Raw genomic sequence first — 22,549 nt, forward strand, 5'->3', positions numbered from 1 at the left:
CACATTGGTGTAACTCAACGGATATTGAATCAAATTCTGACTTCAACTATGGGAGTTTAACTCTTGGTAGCTATTGCCCAACAGCTATTGGTTTGCTATTTTTGGTGATTTAATTTATTGAACCCTCTCCCATGACACATGTTGTTAAACTTTTTTTTGAAAAAGATTTACCCATTTATCCATTGTAGAATGAAAAACATAAATCTTTTAAGATTAATCTGAGAAAATACTACTATTTTTCAAAAATTCTCCTTACCAGAGACTTCTGTACCCTATTACTGTGAAAAAAAACTTTAAAAATGTATGTAACAGTATACAGTGCTACATACAGTACACTATTTCATAATAAAACAAATACTTGTTTACAAATACACAAAACTTGTGTGTGACTGGATTTATATGAAAAATGCAGAAACATGTTTATTAATTTAAGGAAAGACCTGAATGAAATCTGGTTTCTATACTATATTTTTTCTTTAGAAAACAATTTTCAAACTTTGAAAATATATACTAATTTATTTCTTGTGCTAGTGCAGTGGTGTCAAACTCATATCGTCACAGTGGTGTCACATGACGTATTGGGACTTTCCCCCCTCTATTAAACCAGGTATGGGCATGGCCAGCTTGTGACGCATCCGGCCCACGGGCTGTGAGTTTGATAGCCCTGTGCTAGTGTGTAACTGACTTCAATTTTTTAAGTATTGTTTTTTTAAATGTAGACAAAATGAGAGGCACAATTGGTTTTATTACTTGCTATAGATTTAATTAACTTTACCTAATGACGATAGATGTATCCTTTTAAAAACCAGTAATTAGGAGCTCCCCAATACTAGAAGCTGGCCTGGAAAGGTTATGACACTTCTCTAGCCCTCATATCTGCATAGAAGAAGTATTTGCTGAGAGATATCTGCAGTGCATTCCCCTCCTCCCCATACAACTAAGGTTTTTCATTAAATGGAAGTACTACTTCTCACTTTTCCCTCTTCAAACTCCTATGGATGTTAAGGAGGGTGATATGGCTAATATTTGACCCCAGAAGTTCTTGTATTCATGGAGACCACTTCATATCTTTAATGGGTAAAATGGGACATCAGGATAAAGCTTTGTCTCCTCATGTTCATGCTAAATAATGATAATGATGATGATGACGACAGCATATACTCATGGTTGTCCAATATTAACACCAAACTTTCATGGCTTTCAAATGCATACAATTATAAATTCCTGGCATTACACAATTTAAGTGACAATTGTTTTTGGCAGAAATATTGAAGGGATATAAATGTACATTTTGTGTAGGATGCCTATTCAATAGATAGTGTGCAGATTTCTCTTTCAGCCGTACCTCTTAAATTAATCGTAAAGGTGATAGGATGAAAAGAACTGAAGAACCTAGCATCTTTAGGAAATTCAAGCAAACTGTATTGCTTCTATTTCTTCCTGAAAAGATATTTAAAGATCCCTTTCTGTTTCTTGAGATCTGTCTCTATTCTAGATCTCTCTGCAGCATCAAGATTGTCTACACACTTCATTGTGTTCACCATGGGCTCAGTTCTGCTGCCTGGAAAAAAAAAATGATTAGCATTGGATGAGAAAGACTCTATGGAAACAGAAGGCAATAGAAATTGTATATAAAAAAAATAAAACAGATATTTTACAATACCTGTATGGCAAACCATTCAATTAAAAACTGCTGCCAATTGAATTCTACCCTTTCATGACTTTTCTGCTGAGTCACATGTCTGTAGCTGAGTGGTAGAAAGTATATTTTGCATCAATGGATCGTAAGCCTTAAGTTATTGGTGGTAAGCTACCCAAAGTTTTTTTTAAGATGGGCAGCTATATAAATGAAAAGAAAGAAAGAAAGAAAGAAAGAAAGAAAGAAAGAAGGGAAAAAAAGAAAGCTAGTATATTCACTTTTTGTAAAAAGAGCTTTAAAGAGCCTTGGTAGTACAGTGGTGTAAGGCACCCTGTTATTAAGCTGGTTATTAAGACCAGCTGCCTGCAATTACTGCAGGTTCGAATCTCGCCAAGGCTCAAGGCTGACTCAGCCTTCCATCCTTTCTAAGGTAGGTAAATTGAGGACCCAGTTGTGGGGGCAATAAGTTGACTTTGTATAAATATACAAAAGGATGAAGGCTATTGCTGAGCACATTGTAAGCCACCTTGAGTCTCCGGAGAAGGGCGGCATATAAATCAAATTTAAAAAAAAGAAAGAAAGAAACTGCTTTATAGCAAATCTAAGCACCTTATCTACCTCAGAATTGTCATCTTATAGTCCTGCTGTTTTTTATTTACTCTATTTATTTATTACACTTTTATGCTACCCACCTCCCCTATAATATAACTCTGTGCAGAATAAAAACCAGTTAGCAGAAATAGAATAGAATAGAATAGAATAGAATAGAATAGAATAGAATAGAATAGAATAGAATAGAATAACAGAGTTGGAAGGGACCTTGGAGGTCTTCTAGTCCAACCCCCTGCCCAGGCAGGAAACCCTACACCACTTCAGACAAATGGTTATCCAACATCTTCTTAAAAATTGTTTCTCAAATCTTAAAATGTTAAAATGTTTCTGAATTTGTACTGTTCACTTAAAGTTACAAACTAAGAATAAAGTATTTGAATTAAATAATGCTGTTGCCATGAAAGCAAGATAAGTGAGGCCTAAAGAATGGTTCTATTCTTCTATCATCATTTTGCTGTTATTTGAAAATGCAAAATTAGGACGATCATCAAACATTTTGCGAGTCATACAGCTGGTCTGACTTGCATTCACATGATTGAACACTAGCTATGATGGTCTGATCTATAGTATGTCACGTGCTAATCACATTCCCCTTTTAAAATAAGTTTAATAACAATAGCAATAGCATTTATATTCCACTTCATAGTGCTTTACAGCCCTCTCTAAGCAGTTTACAGAGTCAGCATATTGCCCCCAACAATCTGGGTCCTCATTTTACCCATCTCGGAAGGATGGAAGGCTGAGTCAACCTTCAGCCTGGTGAGATTCGTTCTGCCAAATTGCAGGCAGCCAGCAGTCAGCAGAAGTAGCCTGCAGTACTGCACTCTAACCACTCCGCCACCAAGGCTCATTGATTAATTAATCGATAAAATTTGACTATTTTTTTACTATCACATGTACTGCATAACTAAATCTCATAATAGATTAACATCTATAACTCCTCATTTTCATTAAATATTTTATAATAGGGGAAATGATGAGAATTAAAAATAAAAAGCCAAATCTTTTAACCATTTAAGCAAGCCATAAATGACCTGTTCTGTTCTCGAACTCAAAACTATGCATACATCACAGAGAAAATTATGAGCTTCCATTCTAAACCGATATAAATGCCCTTTACGTTATAATAATCCGTGACAAAAGAAAACTGAATTGTCATCAAACAATTGTAGTAATTTTTTTTAAAAAAATCCTAAACACAGCATGATGTTTCTGTTTTATGAAATTTTGAGCAACTTCTATATGACATTCTATATTATTTTATTAAACATATCTTAAGAAAAAGATTCTGCTATTACCAGGATCTTCTGAATTCGGAGCAGGGGTTTTGTAATTTTGCGTCAATGTTTCTGATTTAACAGAACTTCCAGCAAGCCTTTTTTCTCGATTAGCTTTGAAGGAAGGAGTTTTCCTGTTGCCAAGCAGGATTAAGAGAATTAATTCATTAAATAAAATTGATTTATATGGCCACCCATCTCACAAATGCAAGTCTGGACAGCAGTTAGTTTTTCTTTATTGAATCTGTAGATAAGGGTTTAAATTTAAAATACATAAATACAGTATTATTGATTTTATCTTAAACTATAAGTATTTTCATGATAGCTAACATCAAGAAATAAAAATGTGCTCAACCACTTAGCAAAACCATAAGGAAATAAAAATATAGCAGCTTTTCATCTTTTCTTGTTTCTTCCTTTTTTAAACTGAAACCTCTACTTTGTCTATTCAACAAAGCAGAACTAGATGGAACAATTTCTATTCTTTTAGTGCTGTAAACACAAATACTATCCTCAAAGTTCAAGGCTCTTTATGATGCTTGATATTCTAATGTTGTTGAGCACATTGAAAAAACTATCAATAATTTATCTGGATCTTTTTGAAAGATACAAACTTAATATATTGAATCAAATATAATCAGGTGAACAGAAACCCATGCCTACCTCAGAAGGAAACCTTTGCTAGTCTGTTTATGAGTAGAAGTTCCAGCTGCAGAAATCCAAGGTTTTATCTGAGGTTTCACCACATTTGCATCGATTAAAACCTCCTTCTGATTACTGTTATGATCTTCAGGAATCCATATAAGAAATCAAAGGAATAAAAGACAAAAATACGATTATGAAGAATCTGAAAATTTAGCATTAACGTTCCTCTTTTGCCCAATATTCTGTCTCTGTTTTTTCGTAGGATATGAGGGCAACATCTGTCACCTCATTGATCTCCAGGGTTGATTCTTTCATAAGGGTTTCCTGGGCAAGCTGAGATACTCCTGACTCCTCAGACCACATCAATTTACCTAAGTTATTCCATAATGCATGCATCCAATCCTCCATTAATGTCTGAGACAATGCTGCAAGGTAGTATTCTGCTCCATCACTTGTTCTGTAAACCATGCATTAAAGATGGAATTAATTGATTTATTTGATATATTAATTGATATATCTTCACAAGAAAATATATACAGAAACAAACCCACCAAAAGCCCCATTCTTTTTCTTACAAGAAATGTTATTAACATTAGCAGACCAGAAAACAAATTTAAGTGGTAGATTTTGTATTTCAGCAAACCCCAAGAAATCTTCTCATGCGCTGATTTCAGATAAATTCTGTCCTGTAATTCCTAAATAAAATTGATAACTTAGTTCAGACCCAAGACTCTCTCAATTTTGTTAAATGCAATAATGGTTTAATGAATTCTAATCTAGTGAACAGAGCTGATAGAGGAATTTATGCTTCAGGATGATTAATGATAGTAGCTCAATCTTTGAAAACTGAGGAAAGTCCTTTTGCCCTTGAGTAAAATTTTTTACTCTTCTGATCTTGACAAGTGTGATATCGTTCACCTTCTGTGGGTACTTTTATTTGCACTTTGATACTTATGGTGCAAATGGCAGCATCCAATTCTACAAAATTATTCTAAGCTAAGCAGTATTTAGTTTACCCAAATGAGAGCACTGCATTTTATTCTAATTAACAGTGATTACCTTAAGCTGAAAGCATATTTTTTCCTGGGATAGTTCGTTAGCCTCTCACACCTGGCTCCAGCTATGCTCAGTGATAAGTCTGGAGGTATTTTCTAAAAAAAGGAGAAAGACAAGACATAAAAAGCAGAGACTTTCTACCCCATCCTTTTGATTCCATATCCTTTAGAGCAGTGATTTTCAAACTGTAAAATTCCGTCAATACTTCTCAAATAAAAATGTGTTTAGTGGGAAACAGGCATTTTTGAGGCAGGGCCTGTCTATTTTAATCTATCCACATTTGTTACGCACATTGGCAAAAGAATGTTCATTCATTGTTACTAGGTGAAGTGAGTTTTAGCAATTTTGCTAATACTTCAAAGGAAATAACAGTGCCTCCTGAAATATGACATGCAAACTTTGTAGCCTAAATATTTTTCTCAAAATGTAACTTTCAAAAACATTATTCTAGAAAATATGACAATATCATAATTTTCTGCATTGTTCCATAAACATTGCCAAGGATCATGGTAACAATCAACCAATCAATCTATAGATGTATTTCAAATTTGATCCAGAAATATTTTAATCAAGTATTTTGCTGATGGTACAGGTCAGCAGTTTTGATTTTTGTTAGGAATTTCAGAGAGATGGTGAGCTAAATGATTATAAAATAAAGTACCTGAATTACTTCCTTCTCATCATTATAGAAGTCAAGTTTATGTCTTCGAAGTTGAACATAAAAAGTGTTCCAAGCCCTTGTCTTTGGCTGAAATAAAATAAAACAACTGTTTCCATACTGTGCATGGATCAATCTTGTCATTATTTAAAATTATTCATCCATTAGTAGATTGCTTCCACTCTGAAATGGAAGTAGCCTTGGTAGTACAGTGGTCTAAAGCACCCTGTTATTAAGACCAGCTGCCTGCAATTACTGCAGGTTCGAATCTCACCAGGCTCAAGGTTGTCTCAGCCTTCCATCCTTTCTAAGGTAGGTAAATTGAGGACCCAGTTGTGGAGGCAATAAGCTGACTTTGTATAAATGTACAAAAAGGATGAAGGCTATTGCTTTGCACATTGTAAGCTGCCCTGAGTCTCCGGAGAAGGGCAGCATATAAATAAAATAAAAAATAAAAAAAATAACTGACATTAATCTAATATAGGGTGGAGTAATTCTTTCTGTCCTGAGGCCACAGTCAATCTTCTGCTGTAATTAGAGCTTGCCTCTTCTTCTGTGTATAAGGCGTCACATATACACAATCTTTAGACTAACCTTGGTGAGGGGCAAAGCTTTTACAATGACCCTGCTCCACAATGCTGCTTTAATACTGTTGACAAAATTCTTGAGCCATACTTTTTTTTGTATATCCTCAACTCAGCACTGACTCCTGATAGTTATCTGGCAAGTCCTGCAGTTTTTCCTGGCAAGGTTTTTCTTAAGTGGTTTGCCATTGCTTTCTTCCTACGGCTGAGAGAGAATGACTCTGAGAATGAGAATGACAAAGGCACCCATTTGGCTTCGTGCCTAAGGCAAATCCAGAATTCACGGTCTCCCAGTTTCCAGCTGTACCTTAACTTCTAAACCAAACTGACTGTCTTGTTTCCCTGATTCCCTTAATAATAAGGAAGCAGGGATTCAGAAAAAAGTAGGCAGGGCTGTCTGGGACTCCACAGTGTAAAACTAGTTTTGAGGGGTCCCATGTAGATCTTTGAGCCAAGGGAAATCCACCTGAGATGTAATAAAGTTTACATAATTGGTAGTTCTTTCTCTTGTTAAACAAACCTTTTGGTGGTAGTAAAACGGGGTTAGATTTTGTAAGCTAAATGTTAATGATCTTTGTAAGAATTTAGTTTTCATATATTGACAAATAGTAATATGAGCAAAGGTGATCTGTAAATTTCAAGTCTTGCTTTTAGTGATATAATAAATAAATGTGCAAAATAGAAAGAGCAATAGCACTTAGACTTATATACCACTCCACACTGCTTTACAGCTCTTTCTAAATGGTTTACAGAGTCAGCATCTTGCCTCCAACAACCTGGGTCCTCATTTTACCGACCTTGGAAGGAGTCAACCTTGAACCCTGTCAGGATCAAACTCCTGACAGTGGGCAGAGTTAGCTTGCAATATTGCATTCTAACCACTGTGACACCATGGCTCAGGCAATTCAACAAAACTAAGTTAATGAAGTAGCATTTTGGCATTGTAGCTAACTTTATACATGTATTGTGTTAGGAATACCAAAAGGAGAGGAAACAGGACAGGCTAGAATAAATATGAAGGGGGAAAAAGGAGAAAGAAAATTTCTGAAAGAGAAACGTATGGCAAGAAAGACATCAATCCTTGAATTATACCTAGAATTATCCTTCATTTAGTTTTTTCAGATGAAATCTTATAAAAAAGGAAAATCCAGTTAGTTTAATATAATCTCAGGCTAATCATGTCCCACCTTAACTTTTTTCTTTTATCATATTTCATTGGCTTTTTAATTAATAATCAAAACAAAGAGTAAAGAAGGACAAGACATGAAGATAAGAGTAATGGAGATACTATTATACATAGTCAAAGAGAAGAAAAAAAAGAGCACATAAAAGTGCTTTCACAAAAAAGGGAAATAAATATAACAAAGGAAAAAATGATATATTTCACTATAATAAACATTTACATATATGTGTGTGTGTGTATATATATATATTCATATATATTCAAACACACACACACATATATAGATACATACATACATATTATTCAATATATATTCCTATTATACTTATTTCATTATAAGAATAAACATTTACAATTCTATGTATACTTGCCTAATGCAATATTATCCAAACATATTTCTAGTACATATTATATTATAACATTAAACATTTACAATTCTATATACTCATCTAATGCAAATATTATTTAAATATGTGTAGATTTTGAATACATTTATACAATCATTTTTTAAAACCTGCTATATTTTGTATAAATGAGCCTCTAGTGCTCTGTCAGCACTAGAGTAAATGCAGCTTGAAGTGCTGACATCGTCCCATGTTTCATTATTCACGTCTGTACAAAGACGGCTGTCTCTACGAAATCAAAGACTTATAAGCATAAGCAGGTATCTGCTCATGTGGCAAGTGCAGTTGGATCTTCTATCCATTGAATAAATGGAGCCATACAATTATCTTTACAACATATCAATTTGTTAGCCGTATTAAGGGAGGGATGCCCTATCTTAACTTTTCATTCACATCATGCAGGTATTCTACTTACATTTACCTCTTTCCTTCTTGAAAGGACCTGGTCTCTTTTTTCTAGAAAACCTGCCATAATGTATTGGTTTGCAGAAATCTGAAATGCATAAGAACCATGCAGGTAATTTAATCTGTTATGATGAAAACTTGAATACAATAATTCATTCATAAATTTCTACAATAATATGAGAGAAAAAATGCCATGCACACAATCTACAGGTGGGAGATAGAGTGGGAGGAGATGGAACTAAGTAAACATTTTATTTAGGGAATACAAAATCAGTAGATAATTAAGTCTCCAGGCTTGGAAATATTAATCTTTATGTATTTGAATAATGAAGACTGAATTACTGAAGCAATTTGATATCCTAGAGGCCTCTGACTGGGCTACTTAGTTTAGTTTAGTTTAGTTAATTTGATTTGTATACCGCCCTACTCCCGAAGGACTCAGGGCGGTGAACAGCCAAACAATAAAATACATAGATACAAAAACTTTAAAAACCAGATAAAATCGAATTAAACCATTTTGGCCCAGACAAATTAAAACACCCCAATAATTTAAAAACAGATTAAAATTTACATATTAAAAAGAGGGAGAAGATTAGGCCAAGCCCGCCTGGTGGAATAAAAAGGTCTTCACAGCGCGGCGGAAGGTGTGCAGATCCGGGATCCTCCGTATCTCCGGGGGGAGCTCATTCCAGACGGTAGGTGCCCCCACAGAGAAGGCTCTCTCCCTAGGGGCTGCCAGTCGACATTGTTTGGCTGATGGCACCCGGAGGAGCCCCTCTCTATGAGAGCGTACTGGCCGGTGGGAGGCTATTGGTGGTAGTAGGCGGTCCCGTAGATAACCAGGTCCTAAGCCATGGAGGGCTCTAAAGGTGGTGACCAAAACCTTGAAGCGCACCCAGTTGGAGCCTCCGTGTGCTCCTCAAGGGGAGCCCCATGTAGAGAGCATTGCAATAGTCCAGGAGGTGACGAGGGCATGATTGACCGTGCGTAAGGAGTCCCGATCCAGAAAGGGATGCAACTGGCGGATCAGGCGAACCTGATGAAAAATCCTCCCGGTCATGGCTGTCAAATGCTCTTCTAAAGACAGCCGTGAGTCCAGGAGGACGCCCAAGTTGCGAGCCCTCTCCGTGGGGGCCAATGATTCGCCCCCAATAGTCAGGAGGGACACGGGTCCAATAAACAAGTGGTTGCGTTCAGTCTACCCAGAATCCTGTCCACGTCCTCAGGGGTCACAGGATCAAACTCGTCCCAGATAACATTCTCAAGACCTGCCCCAGTCCCTCCCCCTGAGACTACCCAGTCGGAGTCCAGATCTTCCCGAATCTGAGTGATTTTGTCATACAGATATTGAACAAAATCCTCGGCTCTACCCTCCAAGGGGTCCTCCCGCGCTTCCTGGTGGAGCAGGGAGCGGGTCACCCTAAACAGGGCGGCTGGGCGATTATCTGATGATGCAATAAGAGCAGCAAAATAGCTACATTTCGCTGCTTTTATCGCCACTAGGTAATTCCTAATATGAGATCTTACCAGTGTCCGGTCAGATTCAGAAAGACTGGCCCTCCAACTATTCTCTAGGCGTCTTTTCCGGCACTTCAACTCCCTCAGCTCCTCAGTGAACCAGGGAGCTAAATGAGATCAGCGCCGGGTCAGAGGCCGCAAAGGCACGACCCGGTCCAGAGCTCCAGCGGCCGCCCTATCCCAGGCGGCCACTAGGTCTCCAGTCGAGGCGTGTGCCAGAGCCTCAGGAAATGGCCCAAGCTCCATCTGGAACCTGTCAGGTTCCATCAGGTGCCTGGGGCGGAACCATCTTACTGGCTCCGCCTCCCTGCGGCGGGGTGTAGCGGTTCGAAGGTCGAGACGAAGGAGATTACTGCTCTCACTAATGATTTATAAAGTTTCATTGGATCATCCAACTAATCTAACCATCCTTCTGCCAAAGGGAGACTAATGGTGATAGGTTATATTTTGCCTTATTGATGGCTGGATGATGTTAGAAGATGCCATAAATCAGAAGAAAAAGAAATGGCAGATTTTTTAGCATTAAGAACTGTACGTTTAAAGAGGAAGTGTGCTTTCTTTTATGAAAAGTAGATGACAGTTGTTGTCTTTTCTATCATACACTGTAATGATAAAAATATCATTTATCCTGATCTTTTGAATTTATGCGTATATGCATGTCTTTGTCTCTCTGCTGCATGTATGTGCATGTTTATAAATATGCTGTTCAGCATTGGATTTGAATGGAAAAAAAACCTTCAGAGCCTCAAGCAACATCTATAGTTCCTTAAAGGAGCTACACTTCTTGGCAAGAAAAATATGTCTTTGGTTTGAAAAGTTGCACCTATATGCTATATACGTATCTCCGTGCACAATTTTGTACAACTATGCTAATAAACAATGTTGCTTAAGAATGAGGATTTTAGAATGTTTCTGGTGGATCTTTGAGGATTATTGTGTTTTATATGCAATTTAGAAAATGTCTAATTTATTCTTGGGCTTGCAGTTTTCTTTAATATTCAACACATAAAATTACTATGAACAATTTCAGATAACTAGCCATTCTGCAAACAGGACATCCCAGTTTATTAGTTTCCTTTGACCCACTCATTTTCCCATGACCACGACAAAGTAAAATACAGTAAATTGAATGCATCTGATCTAGCATGGTTGCCTTCTTTTTCGCAAGATTTTTTATTCAGACCTGATATTTTATCATTAAACTGGGATAGATGGATAGTAGGACAGATCAGATATACTGACAACAGGTACACAGACTGCCTTAGGCCAATCATCAGAGCCAATGAAACTACTTATGCAACATTAATCAGTGAGGCCAAGAAAGTTCTCCATATGTGGCAAAATCTCATGCAGCCACAGAAAAATGGTACCAAGCACAAAAGGGCAAAGAAACAATCTATTTTGTGAGAGAATGGGAACCTATGACTGGTAATAGCCCGCGATCCTCTTTTCTGGAAAAAGCAAAGAAGAAAAGTAAACTATTTTGTCTAAGATTTGAATCAAATATAAGTAAATACTGAGTTTTGAATATTGAGAGATCAACCATTATTTGTGCAGTCCTAGATGAACCTAAAACTTGCAATTCTAAAATACCTACTAGGAATTCTAGAATGATGACCTTGTAAAAAATAGGTTATTTCAGCTTGAGTGTCTTTCTCTTCTCTTAATATGAAGCAACATTTTTATGGCAATGACTAACATTTTCATTATCCCTCAACCCATTTTTGATGGCTGAAAGCCATATATGATACTTACCAAATTACATAATTGAGGTGTTAAGATCAGTATTTTTGCCTTGGGTTTTTTTCCCCTTCAATTTCGGGGTGGGTGGTGATAGGTATCAAAAGGGGTTTTCTGCTAAAAATTGGCAGGAATTTCTGCTTCATTAATAGATTGCAGCTGAGTTTCACTGCTATAATCCTGGAGGACACTGACCCATAAAAATGAAAGAAGAATGAGACTGGAAAATTTTGCTCACAATTGGCAATTTTGGCTGTTTTGAAGAAAGACCTCACCTGATTATGCATTTTGGAATGTTTCTTATGAATCAACATTATTTTATATAAAAATAAGTAATGACATCATTGTTCAGTCAACAAAAGGGTAGCACAAAAGGGAATAACTTACTTGGGAAGTAGTTTCTGATCCTTCTGATGATAAATCTGAGCGCAAAATTTTTTGGCAATCATCAGGGGATCCTTTACCATCCTGAGATTTCATTTCACTAGTTTCTAACTCAGAGGTAGAAGTTTCACAACTATTTATCACATCTGATGGATTAAAATCACTATTGTGTGACTCCAAAAATCCAACATTAGATTGCTGGATATTCAAATCTGAGGTCAATAAAGGACATAAAGAATTCTCAGTTTCTGGCATGGAATTTTCTAAGCCAAGCACTCTTGGTTCAGGAGAATCATTTATCAACATCAAGTCTTCTTCAGAACTGATTTGGTGCAAACTCTCTTTAGAGTTTTGGGAAGGAGAGACATTGAAGGGATCTCTTAAATTGGGAATTGAGGATGTAAGTGATACTTGCTGAGTTTTCTTTGGCTCAAGTATTGTGCTTCTTTTATCTGAATGTCGCCTTCTTAGTGAGGGGACTTTGATCAATGTGGTCATTTGCTCATTTTCTTCTATAGTCATTTGTTTCAGTAGCTTCAATTCTCTCTGGAAAAAAATAATTTGGAATGAGTGGGAGGACACACAAAAGACTGCTTTGTATTGAAAATCTATCATTAGTTCTACATGAAATTTGCAAATTTCTGGCTACTTTATCAAATGATTTTTAGGCTTCTGCATGTAGAATTATTCATTCCTTGAACACATATGCATATGAGTATGGAAGATTTCATCCCTGTATATAAGTTTGTTACAAATGTCTCACATAGTTTCTATACCACTAGGAAACCACAATGGAGTATGAATGTTGAATTTTCATTCCTGTCCTTGCTCCAATTGTGAAAGAAAACATACAACTGGGTAACAGCTCCTCTAATTCACTATTCACTACTACTACTACTACTACTACTACTACTACTACTACTACTACTACACTATTACCATCACTATTTTGTCACTATTGCCATTTTTTGGCTGTAATGTACACCAATAGTCACTAGCAATTTTCACTGACACTTTCAGAGTGACTTATGCAAAATGAAACAAAGAGTGAAGAATAGTGGGTAAACGAAATTAAAGATGTGAAATAAGAGAAAAGAAATCTAATTAAACAACTGTTTATATCAAGCCTGTTTAATACTTTTGGGTCCTTGCAAACCATCCTTACTTCCACTACAACCAGGTAATGAATCATGTGTTGTCTTTTATTTTTAAATTACTCATTTGTCTCTAACTGAAAATCTCATCAATTCTTTTCTCTTGCTCTTTCCTCAAATATTTACCTTCCAATTTGATCTTCATCTTCATTCATTCTTTCTGTATTAGCAATGTGATTTCATGCTCATCACTCTCCCTTGTACGCTCACTTTTTATCCATTGATTCTTGACTTTATGTCTTCTTTTCCTACTCACACCTCTTAAGTAATTCTTTGCCATTGCATTCAATTTATTTTTATATTTTTCCTGATTTCAATTATATATATAACAATGTAGGCAGAAAAACAGTCTTATTTCTTCTTTTCTCAAATACACATTCCTAACAGATCCTAACAGAACCCTTCGAGACAGTCTTCTGCCACCAGTAGCCTCCCACCGGCCAGTTCGCTCCCACAGAGAGGGTCTCCTCAGGGTGCCATCGGCCAAATTATGTTGGCTGGTGACACCCAGGGGGAGGGCCTTCTCTGTGGGAGCCCCTGCCCTTTGGAATGAACTGCCCCCAGAAATGCGTAAAATTTCTGATCTCCGTGTATTTTGCTGTGCCCTCAAAACCATGTTGTTCCGCCAGGCCGGGCTATCAATGTCAAGATTTTAATTGGTTTTAAATGTGGGATTTTAAATTTGGGGGTTTTATAATTGAGCCAATTATTTAATAATTTTAATTATTTTTAAATTTTGTCTGTCTTTGTGCTTTTAATCAGGCTGTACACCGCCCTGAGTCCTTCGGGAGAAGGGCGGTATAGAAATAAAATTATTATTAATAATAATAATCACACAATGCTGGCCAAATATTGAGAAGTAGAAGTCACAGAGGCTACAGAGAGAATAAGATTAACCACACTAGAGTACTCTATTACTTTGCAAAAATAACACAGTTTAAAAACAAACCCAAAGAAATTTAAAGCATTTTCAGAACGATGTAGAAAAACATTAATCTTTTCCCAGAGGAAGAAACCTCTTGGAAAATTGGCAAAGAGATTTGATGCTTTTTGAGGTGACCTTCCATGGTAGCTATTTCACAGAAGGAACAAAAACCAGTAAGAATGTTGAAAGCTGGGATTTAAGGGAAGAAAAAAAAATCAGGGCAGGATGAGGTCAATCCATTCCTTAACTGCCATTGTCTTAAATTGCCCCCCCCCCAGCAAGATCACTTCTTTGGAACAATAGATCTCTCCATACATCCATTAAGTAGCACTTCTGGCTCTGACAGCCACATGACAGCCATAATCTGTAAAGAAAAGGCTGCAGAACCTGACAGTCTACTTACACAGACATCTCCTTATAGATATCCACTTGGAAATGAAAAGTGTGGATGATGTCATGCTCTGTAATTTTCACACTGCTCTATAAAGGAAGAGCAGAGTGCACATGTGCCAGACAACTGAGGGAAAAAACAACAACTAAAGATGCTCCTCCATCATTACTGTATTTTAAACCCCTGTGGTTAGAAGACTGTCCTTTTCTTTTTTAAAATCATTGGGCTATTGTTGCACATAGTAATCTATACATAACCATAAGAAGGCCTAGCATAATTTAAAAACCAAGTTTGAGTGAATTGCCACCTTATTATTAAGCTTAAGTATTTTTAAGCTTTGGGTTTGGGAAAGATGATGAAAGGTATTTATATACGGTCTGTCCACCAAATGTCTTCCTTGGGTTTAACACAGTACCTTTGTCTTTCTATTCAACTGTGCAAACTTCTCTTCTTGGGCTTCTAGCATTTTTTCAAAGTCTTGATGCTTCTTCAACAGATGTTTAACATCAGAGACAGAATTCTAGGAATGAAGTCAATAAATGCAATTATTTAATATAGAAATGCCATTTTGGGTGGGGAGGGGGAGAGAAAAGAGCAGAATAGGGAGAGAGAGAGAGAGAAACATCCAAGTTGGTTGTGAGGAATGGCTATGAAGCTTTCCAGCAAATGAAGCACAGATGACTCTTTCCATTTTTTCATTAACGAGGTTATATTTGGAATATGAATGTTGGAAGGCAACAAGATTTGTGTCTTTACTTGATTTATATGATAAGAGCATTCAATTTTGAAGGAATTTTGTTTAGGGGAAGGGCGGGGTGGCAATAGTTATTGGCTCAGCAGCATGCAGTGATTGCAGCAATTTCAGTAGAAATTCCCACCCAGCCGTCATATCAGTGGGAGTTTTTCCTCTCTCCTGATGGCAACATTGCTGCATGCCTAGAAAGTCAGCTTTGCTGTCACTGTGGCTATGGATGGAATTCTTTCAGTATTATACAATTAAGCCTGGTGGCTCAGCAGACTGATAGCATTGTGATTAACACCAGCTGTCTGCAATTACTGTAAGTTCGAATCTCACCAGGCTCAAGGTTGACTCAGCCTTCCCTCCTTTCTAAGGTAGGTAAATTGAGGACCCAGTTTGTGAGGGCAATAAGCTGACTTTGTATAAACATACAAAAGTATGAAGGCTATTGCTTAGCACATTGTAAGCCGCCCTGAGTCTCCGAAGAAGGGCGGCATATAAATCAAATTTTTTTAAAAAAAAGCCATAAGCCTGCGTCTCATGGGTTTGTTTTTAGAAGACTCATTGGCTGAATTTGAGTTGTTCATTCTGCCTCAGCACTAATCTTACAGAGTGGCTGAGGGCAAAATGACGGGAGCTTACTTGAGTTCCTGAAGGAAAGGCAGACTATAAATCAGACACAAACTTCTCTATCCTTTGGCAAAATGGCAGCTGGGAAAAATAGAGTGATAGAAAGATGTTTAATATGAAGGGCCTGGTGGCTCAGCAGACTAAAAGCATTGTGATTAACACCAGCTGACTGCAATTACTGTAAGTTCGAATCTCACCAGGCTCAAGGTTGACTCAGCCTTCCATCCTTTCTAAGGTAGGTTAAATGAGGACCCAGTTTGTGGGGGCAATAAGCTGACTTTGTATAAATATACAAAAGTATGAAGGCTATTGCTTAACACATTGTAAACTGCCCTGAGTCTCCGGAGAAGGGCGGCATATAAATCAAATAAAAAAAAAAATCCTTCCTGATTTCGTGCAATAAGAGAAATTCAAAACAAATTTCCCAGTGTTCTGGGGAAAAGCTAAAAAATAAAAGTATATAATTAAAATGTTTCAGAAGTGGTACAGTAGGTTTGAGTTTGGCATTTTTCACTATACTATGCTTACTTACCCCATAATTTGAATCTGAAAGAAAACTCTCCTTTGCTGTCAACCAGGTTTCAGCAAAGTCCAGCTCCCTTTTTAATAGCTGGATCTCCCAGTTTTCCTCATACAAATCCTTCTTCAGGTCCCAGATTTCCCTCACTTTTTGCATTAGCTCCAATAATTCAGAGAGTTTCTCTTCGATCTAGAGAAACAAATTCCCATAAGGAAATTGAAGGAGGGGAACAAAAATATTAAAAAAATGATCATTTCATTTCTCATTTATTACATAAATTGAGTTTCAGGAAACTTCTTGAGCTACAGTATTTTGTTTTGGGGGATTCAGTCCTAAATTATGTACAGTAGTGAAATTGTCTTTTTCCCCCCATGAAACAAGAATTTCAAAAGTTTTTCAAAGTGATGTACAATACCCACTAAATGCCAACAACCAATAAAAAATAGAGTATAGTTACCCATAGTCTTTAATAACATATTTTAAGTAACTGAGGGAATAATAACAAATGGATATAGTAACATATGGATAGGGAAACAACAGGTTTCAGCTGAACCCTAACAGAACCGAGTGGCTCTGGTTTTGGGGCCTTCTGGATCAGTTCTTCATGATCTGGCACAGACAAAGTCTGTGTGCAATCTGGGTGCAATCCTTCTAAACTGATGATTCCTGCTTGAGGAGCAGGTGGCAGACATGGATAGGAGGACCTTTGCATAACTTTGAGTTGTACACCAGTTGCACATTTTCCTGAACTACATGCCCTATTTATCTCTAGAATGGGTTACTATAACATGGTCTACATGCAGCGGCTCTTGAAGAATATCTGGAAGTTACAGCTGGTGCAAAATGCAGTTGTGTTTACTTTTTCTGCCATGGCAGAAAGAAAGAAGAAGATGGACAAAGAGAAGAGCAAACATAAGGCTTGGCTTTAAATGCCAAAAATGAGGTGGATCAATTGTACAATATAATCTTTGCCTGGAAGTCCTGCAGATCCACAATATTGTGAATATTTTGAGGACTTGACCAATTTGTTTTTGGAGATTGCAATAAGTTTTAATTTTTTATCCTGAAAAATGCAAATAGAATAGTTTCCTAAAAATGAGCAAAATTCATATTTAGTAATAGGACTTTTAACAATTTTTACTCCCCTGTGTCATTTTCAGATCTTTTTTACAATTCAAAGGCAAGCTGAGTAGCATTACAAAAATCAACATGAAGTTACTAAGATAACATGACCATAGGGAACTTTTCAAACAAATCCTGTTCTTTTCTTCCCTCTTTCTTCATATAGTCTGAAGGATTACATGTTGTATTTAGATCTGGAAACCTTGAGCCTGACTGGGTTGTCTCATATCAAGTTACCATCTTATTCTCTCCCTACGCTGTTTGTACTTTTTTTAGATCACAAGATCAATTTATTTATTTTGAAACTTTATCTAGATGCCTTCTGCCATCCCTATTTTAATCCTCTCAATCACTCTGAAAAGAGGGTAAGACAAGTGACTCTTGCAGTTGAAAAGAAAATTAAACTGGAATCTCCTCAATCATTTCTATATCCATACCACAGATGCAAGTGCAATAATTAGGTAATGTTTGTTGAAGTCAACTTAGATACAAGATTCAGAGTAATTTTTAAAGAAGTGAAACAAGTTAAATTAACCACTTCAGCATTTTCCAACCTGACATCCTTTTGATGTGTTGGAATTGCAATTTCCAGAGTTTCCAGGTAATATTGTTGGAATTGCACTCTCAACATATCTAGACAGTGTCAGATTAGGAAAGGCTGGGCTTTCCATTTAAAGTAATTTTCCTTGTAGAAAAAAAAGATACAAAATTTTCATGCATGTACATCTCCAAGAATCGTTGCTTATGATGTGTAGAACTAAGGTTCATTGTAGTGTGAGTTAAACCCAATTAAAACACTTTCTTAATATCCTAGTTTGTTGAACTGTTTCCCATAATTTTCCAATTTAAATGAACTGAGAGTCTTGTCAGGCAGGGCTGCCTTTGCATAAAAAAAAGCCTCATTCATATGTCAGTTTATAAAAGATAAAATAAGCAAGGGCATATAGTTTCTGAATGTTTGGCATAAGGGAAGCTTGTTTTTTGCTCACTTTTGGTGATGGGGCATAGTTTGTCAGTTTTCAAAGGAACGTTATGAGGTCCTCAGTTTTAAAACTTTTAAACCCTTTAAAATTTTTATTTTGCCCCCAGATTGCACTATAAAAATGTTACAGAATCAAGTCTCAAATATTCTGCAGCCTATTTGAAAGAATAGGAGAAAGAAATCTCCTGACAAGCCCTATAAGAAAATGAGAGAATACCAGCTTCAGCTAGAAAGTGAGGCAATTGCAAACTTTTTAGTAAATGTAAATGCATAGGATTTGCAACTGTTTAGCATCTGCTCAAGAATCAAGCTCAGTGTAAAAGGGTTTGAAAAGTTACTTTTTCAAGAAGATAGATAGCCATTAACATACACACTAATGCTTATTCTAGCCTAGCACATTCTAAGAGGAGCTTTGATATCTCACTGACTAGTAACTTACTCCATTAGTTTTATTTGGATTCAGCATGGATCTTGATGTCATGCTCCCAATTTTTTCTTGCTCTTGGGTCACAGCTAATTTCTGAACCCAGCTGGAAAGATTAGTATGTTTGTAAATTAAGTGCAGAAACCAGTAGTGGGATTCAAATTTTTTTTACTACTGGTTCTGTGGGTGTGGCTTGGTGGGCGTGGCAGGGGAAGGATACTGTAAAATCTCCATTCTCTCCCCACTCCAGGGGAAGGATACTATAAAATCCCCATTTCCTCCCAATCAGCTGGGACTCGGGAGGCAGAGAATAGATGGGGAGGGGACCAGTCAGAGGTGGTATTTCAAAATTTCCGCTACAGGTTCTCCAGAACTGGTTAGAACCTGCTGAATACCACCTCTGGTAGAAACCAAACATGCAGACTCTTCTGTTATGATGAAAGAAGAGTCCTATATTTAATCACAAGCCTGTCTTGTCTTAGTTCCTTTTCCTACAGCCCTCCCATTGTGTACATGTGTATGCAGTAATAATAATTTATGTTATCCGATTTACTGACGCAAACACTTGGTTGCAAAAAGGCAGTTCATAGTTCACTCATTCAAGTGCTTTAATGCCAGTAAATGCATTCCTTGTTTCAATTCATTTAAAGCATTTAAAGTACATTCTCTTGTAGTTCTAGGCATCTCACAACAGTGGTGAAAATGCAGAAATATAAAATAACAAGAAGCAAAAAGATTAACTATATTGTGTGTATACTCTGAAGCTTCACAACATGCTATAATTGCTATTTCAACTTATTGATTTCTTTAATCAGTAGCTTACTTCCATGCACATAAAATGTCCTTCCTTCACCAGATTATTTCCAGTTTGCTCCAAATCTTCATATTTCAGCCCTTGTTTGTCTATGTCAAGCTTGTACTCCTTGTGGCGTTTAATAAGCAATTCAGCTCCCAGAAGATCACTTGCTACCTCCTCTGAAACAATCAGGGAATGCATCTTTCTTGCCCAGGCTCTGCGAAAATCCCAATTAAAAAGTGGTATTATTACTTTATGAGATGCATTGGGTACATGGTAAGTAAATAATCCATGCACAAGTCAAAATGTGAAATCTAGTTTCCACTGTATTATAATCAAAAGCAATGTAGATATGAGTATAGTATACATGTATCCAAAAGTTTTTAAAATTTGCTGTATCAAGATTTCATCTGCACCTTCCCCCCAGCCTTTAATATTATGAAAGAAAGCTCTTTCAGGCTAATTCATACATACATCAACTCTCTGCAGTCATTGAAGTAGATTTGGACTTGTTCAGCCTGCTGCAATTTCAGCTTTCTTTCCACACACTTCTTGTCTAATTTTTCCCAGCACTCATCAACTTCAGAAAGTCTGTTCATCATGTTCTCCCTGGGTAGAGGGTAGAGGCGGCCCAAGCGCCAGGCCTCTCCTCTAACCCTTTCCAACTCCTTTGCGATGGCTGCTAGTTCCCTCTGAAATACACAAAGGAAAACTAATTAGCTTGGAATATTCAAGACCCCTTTTGTTTGCTTCTTTCCCATAGGGCTTCATATCTTTTTACTAGGTAGAGTGAGATGGATCTGATTTGCAGTTTGCTGCAATCTGAATCAATTGCAGAAAATACGACTTCAGCAACAGAGTGGTCAATGCCTGGAATGCATTACCTGACTCTGTTGTTACATCCTCAAACCCTCAAAACTTTAACCTTAAACTATCTACCGTTGACCTCACCCCATTCCTAAGAGGTCTGTAGGGGGCGTGCATAAGTGCACCAGTGTGCCTACCGTCCCTGTCCTTCTGTCCCCATTTATTCGTACTCATGCCCTGTCTTCATGTCCATGTTTACATTTATACCTGTTGTCTCGTACATGTTTGACTAACTAAATAAATAAATAAAAATAAATGAATCACTTGTCATTAATACAATCTCAAACAACATGAAGAAGGAAACAATCTGAGAAAAAGAGGAAGTCAGAACAGAGAGAGAACAGTGAAAAAAACCAATGTGAGATGGCATCCATGGATCATCTAACAGAGAGGTGGGTAATGTAAAAGTCCTATCACAAGCTTGGTCAATATTTACCTGCTCCCCTACTTACATTAGAAAAGCAAATGACAGATATTTTTCCTGCCAACAGGAAATGTATCAATTGATTTCTTTAACTTGTCCCAAAATAAACTTTTTAGGATAACAGTACATTCACTGAAGATGGAAGTGATAATCTGTCAGGGCAAAACAAACTGCCCACTCAGGGACTTGAAAAAAATGCATTGATTTGGCAAAAAAGAGTAGTCTTAACTCTCTTTGATATTTTGATGTTAATATATGTTTATACTCTTTTACATTGTTTTTATTATGTTGTTTGTGAATGTTACTCTTTTACTCTTGTTCTATTTTGGAATGATTTTATCACTTTCTTTAAAAAAATCAAATATTTTATCGTTTTCTTAAAAAAATCAAATATCTCTCAGAAGCAGCAATATGAAATACAATAAATAAAAAATAAATGGTTAAGCTAACCCTGAGTAGATTGCTATTAAGAGTAAGTGAGTTATAATAAGAGAGCAGCCAATTTCTTTAAGGCTGTGAACAATAATCCTATCATTGGAAATTCTGCAGACTGAAATGTCAGATCTTTTGATTATACATATAAACTCTGTCTGTCTGTCTGTCTGTCTGTCTATCTATCTATCTATCTGTCTGTCTATAAAGTCTGTTTTTTCAAAGTGACTGTTTCTGCTTACCTCCACTCCTTCATGTTGGCTAAGGAGGGTCTGAACTCCAAGTAGGTCATAACCATAATAATCTCTGGTCACAACAGCCTCTTTCTCCTGCATCCAGCCTTTTAGGTCATCCACATCACGATCATATTGATGAACTTGATGAGCTGCTCTGAGATTCTGATGAAAGGAAAAATGTTTCAGTAAGACTTGTCCCTAACAAATCAGTTTAAAATTGCTCATGATGTAAGGCAGATACAAGTGAGAGATACTGACTCACATTCAGTGGTGGGTTCCTCCTGGTTCAGCCTGGTTCGGCCGAGCCGATAGTGGTGACGATATGACATTACTGAATCGGTTCTCTTTGTCCGGGAGCTGGGCCCTCCCGCCCACCCCAGCATTATTTCTACCTTTTATTTCTTCTTTTTAGCCCAGCTGATAGGTGCGGCAGAGTGGATTGCCGCACCTCAGCTGGGCAGATTCCCAATGCGCTTGCGCAGAGTGCTAGTTTGGCGGAGATCGCGCACAAAGCACGTGCACAAAGAGAAACGGTAGTAAAGCTGGTTAGACCCCACTACTGCTCACATTGCTGTAGTATCATACGTTTGTGTGTTATAAATTATCTTTTAAATAATCTGATCAGTTTCAGTTACATCTCCTTCATTTTTTAAGGAAAATGCTGTGGTTGTTTGATACAGTCACTGCTAGTCAACAAATCTTATTCTAATGGTACAAGATCATACAGAGGTAAGTTATGCTTCTATCAAGCACTTTTATTCATATCCATTTCATGTATTCATAATTATGTTTATACTTATAT

The 22,549-nt window shown here is 36.9% G+C and overlaps 1 protein-coding gene across 1 annotated transcript in view; it reads right to left on the reverse strand.

Moving 5' to 3' along the window:
• Positions 1-1,400: 1,400 nt before the first annotated feature.
• The window catches only part of SPTBN5 (spectrin beta, non-erythrocytic 5), a 114,246-nt gene continuing 93,097 nt past the window's right edge, over positions 1,401-22,549 (reverse strand). The window contains exons 58-70 of the mRNA XM_087882182.1: positions 21,754-21,909; positions 20,263-20,480; positions 19,816-20,005; positions 16,477-16,653; positions 14,991-15,095; positions 12,109-12,651; positions 8,474-8,551; positions 5,891-5,977; positions 5,233-5,324; positions 4,545-4,630; positions 4,192-4,315; positions 3,550-3,662; positions 1,401-1,561 (exon numbers count right to left, since the gene is read on the reverse strand). Coding sequence (XP_087738308.1) covers positions 1,431-1,561; positions 3,550-3,662; positions 4,192-4,315; positions 4,545-4,630; positions 5,233-5,324; positions 5,891-5,977; positions 8,474-8,551; positions 12,109-12,651; positions 14,991-15,095; positions 16,477-16,653; positions 19,816-20,005; positions 20,263-20,480; positions 21,754-21,909 — 2,100 coding nt within the window. The 3' untranslated portion in view covers positions 1,401-1,430. The remainder of the gene's footprint in view (positions 1,562-3,549; positions 3,663-4,191; positions 4,316-4,544; positions 4,631-5,232; positions 5,325-5,890; positions 5,978-8,473; positions 8,552-12,108; positions 12,652-14,990; positions 15,096-16,476; positions 16,654-19,815; positions 20,006-20,262; positions 20,481-21,753; positions 21,910-22,549) is intronic.

The sequence above is a fragment of the Pantherophis guttatus genome, chromosome 1 (assembly GCF_059756535.1).
Source record: "Pantherophis guttatus breed Tessera chromosome 1, ASM5975653v1, whole genome shotgun sequence".
Lineage (NCBI taxonomy): Eukaryota > Metazoa > Chordata > Lepidosauria > Squamata > Colubridae > Pantherophis > Pantherophis guttatus.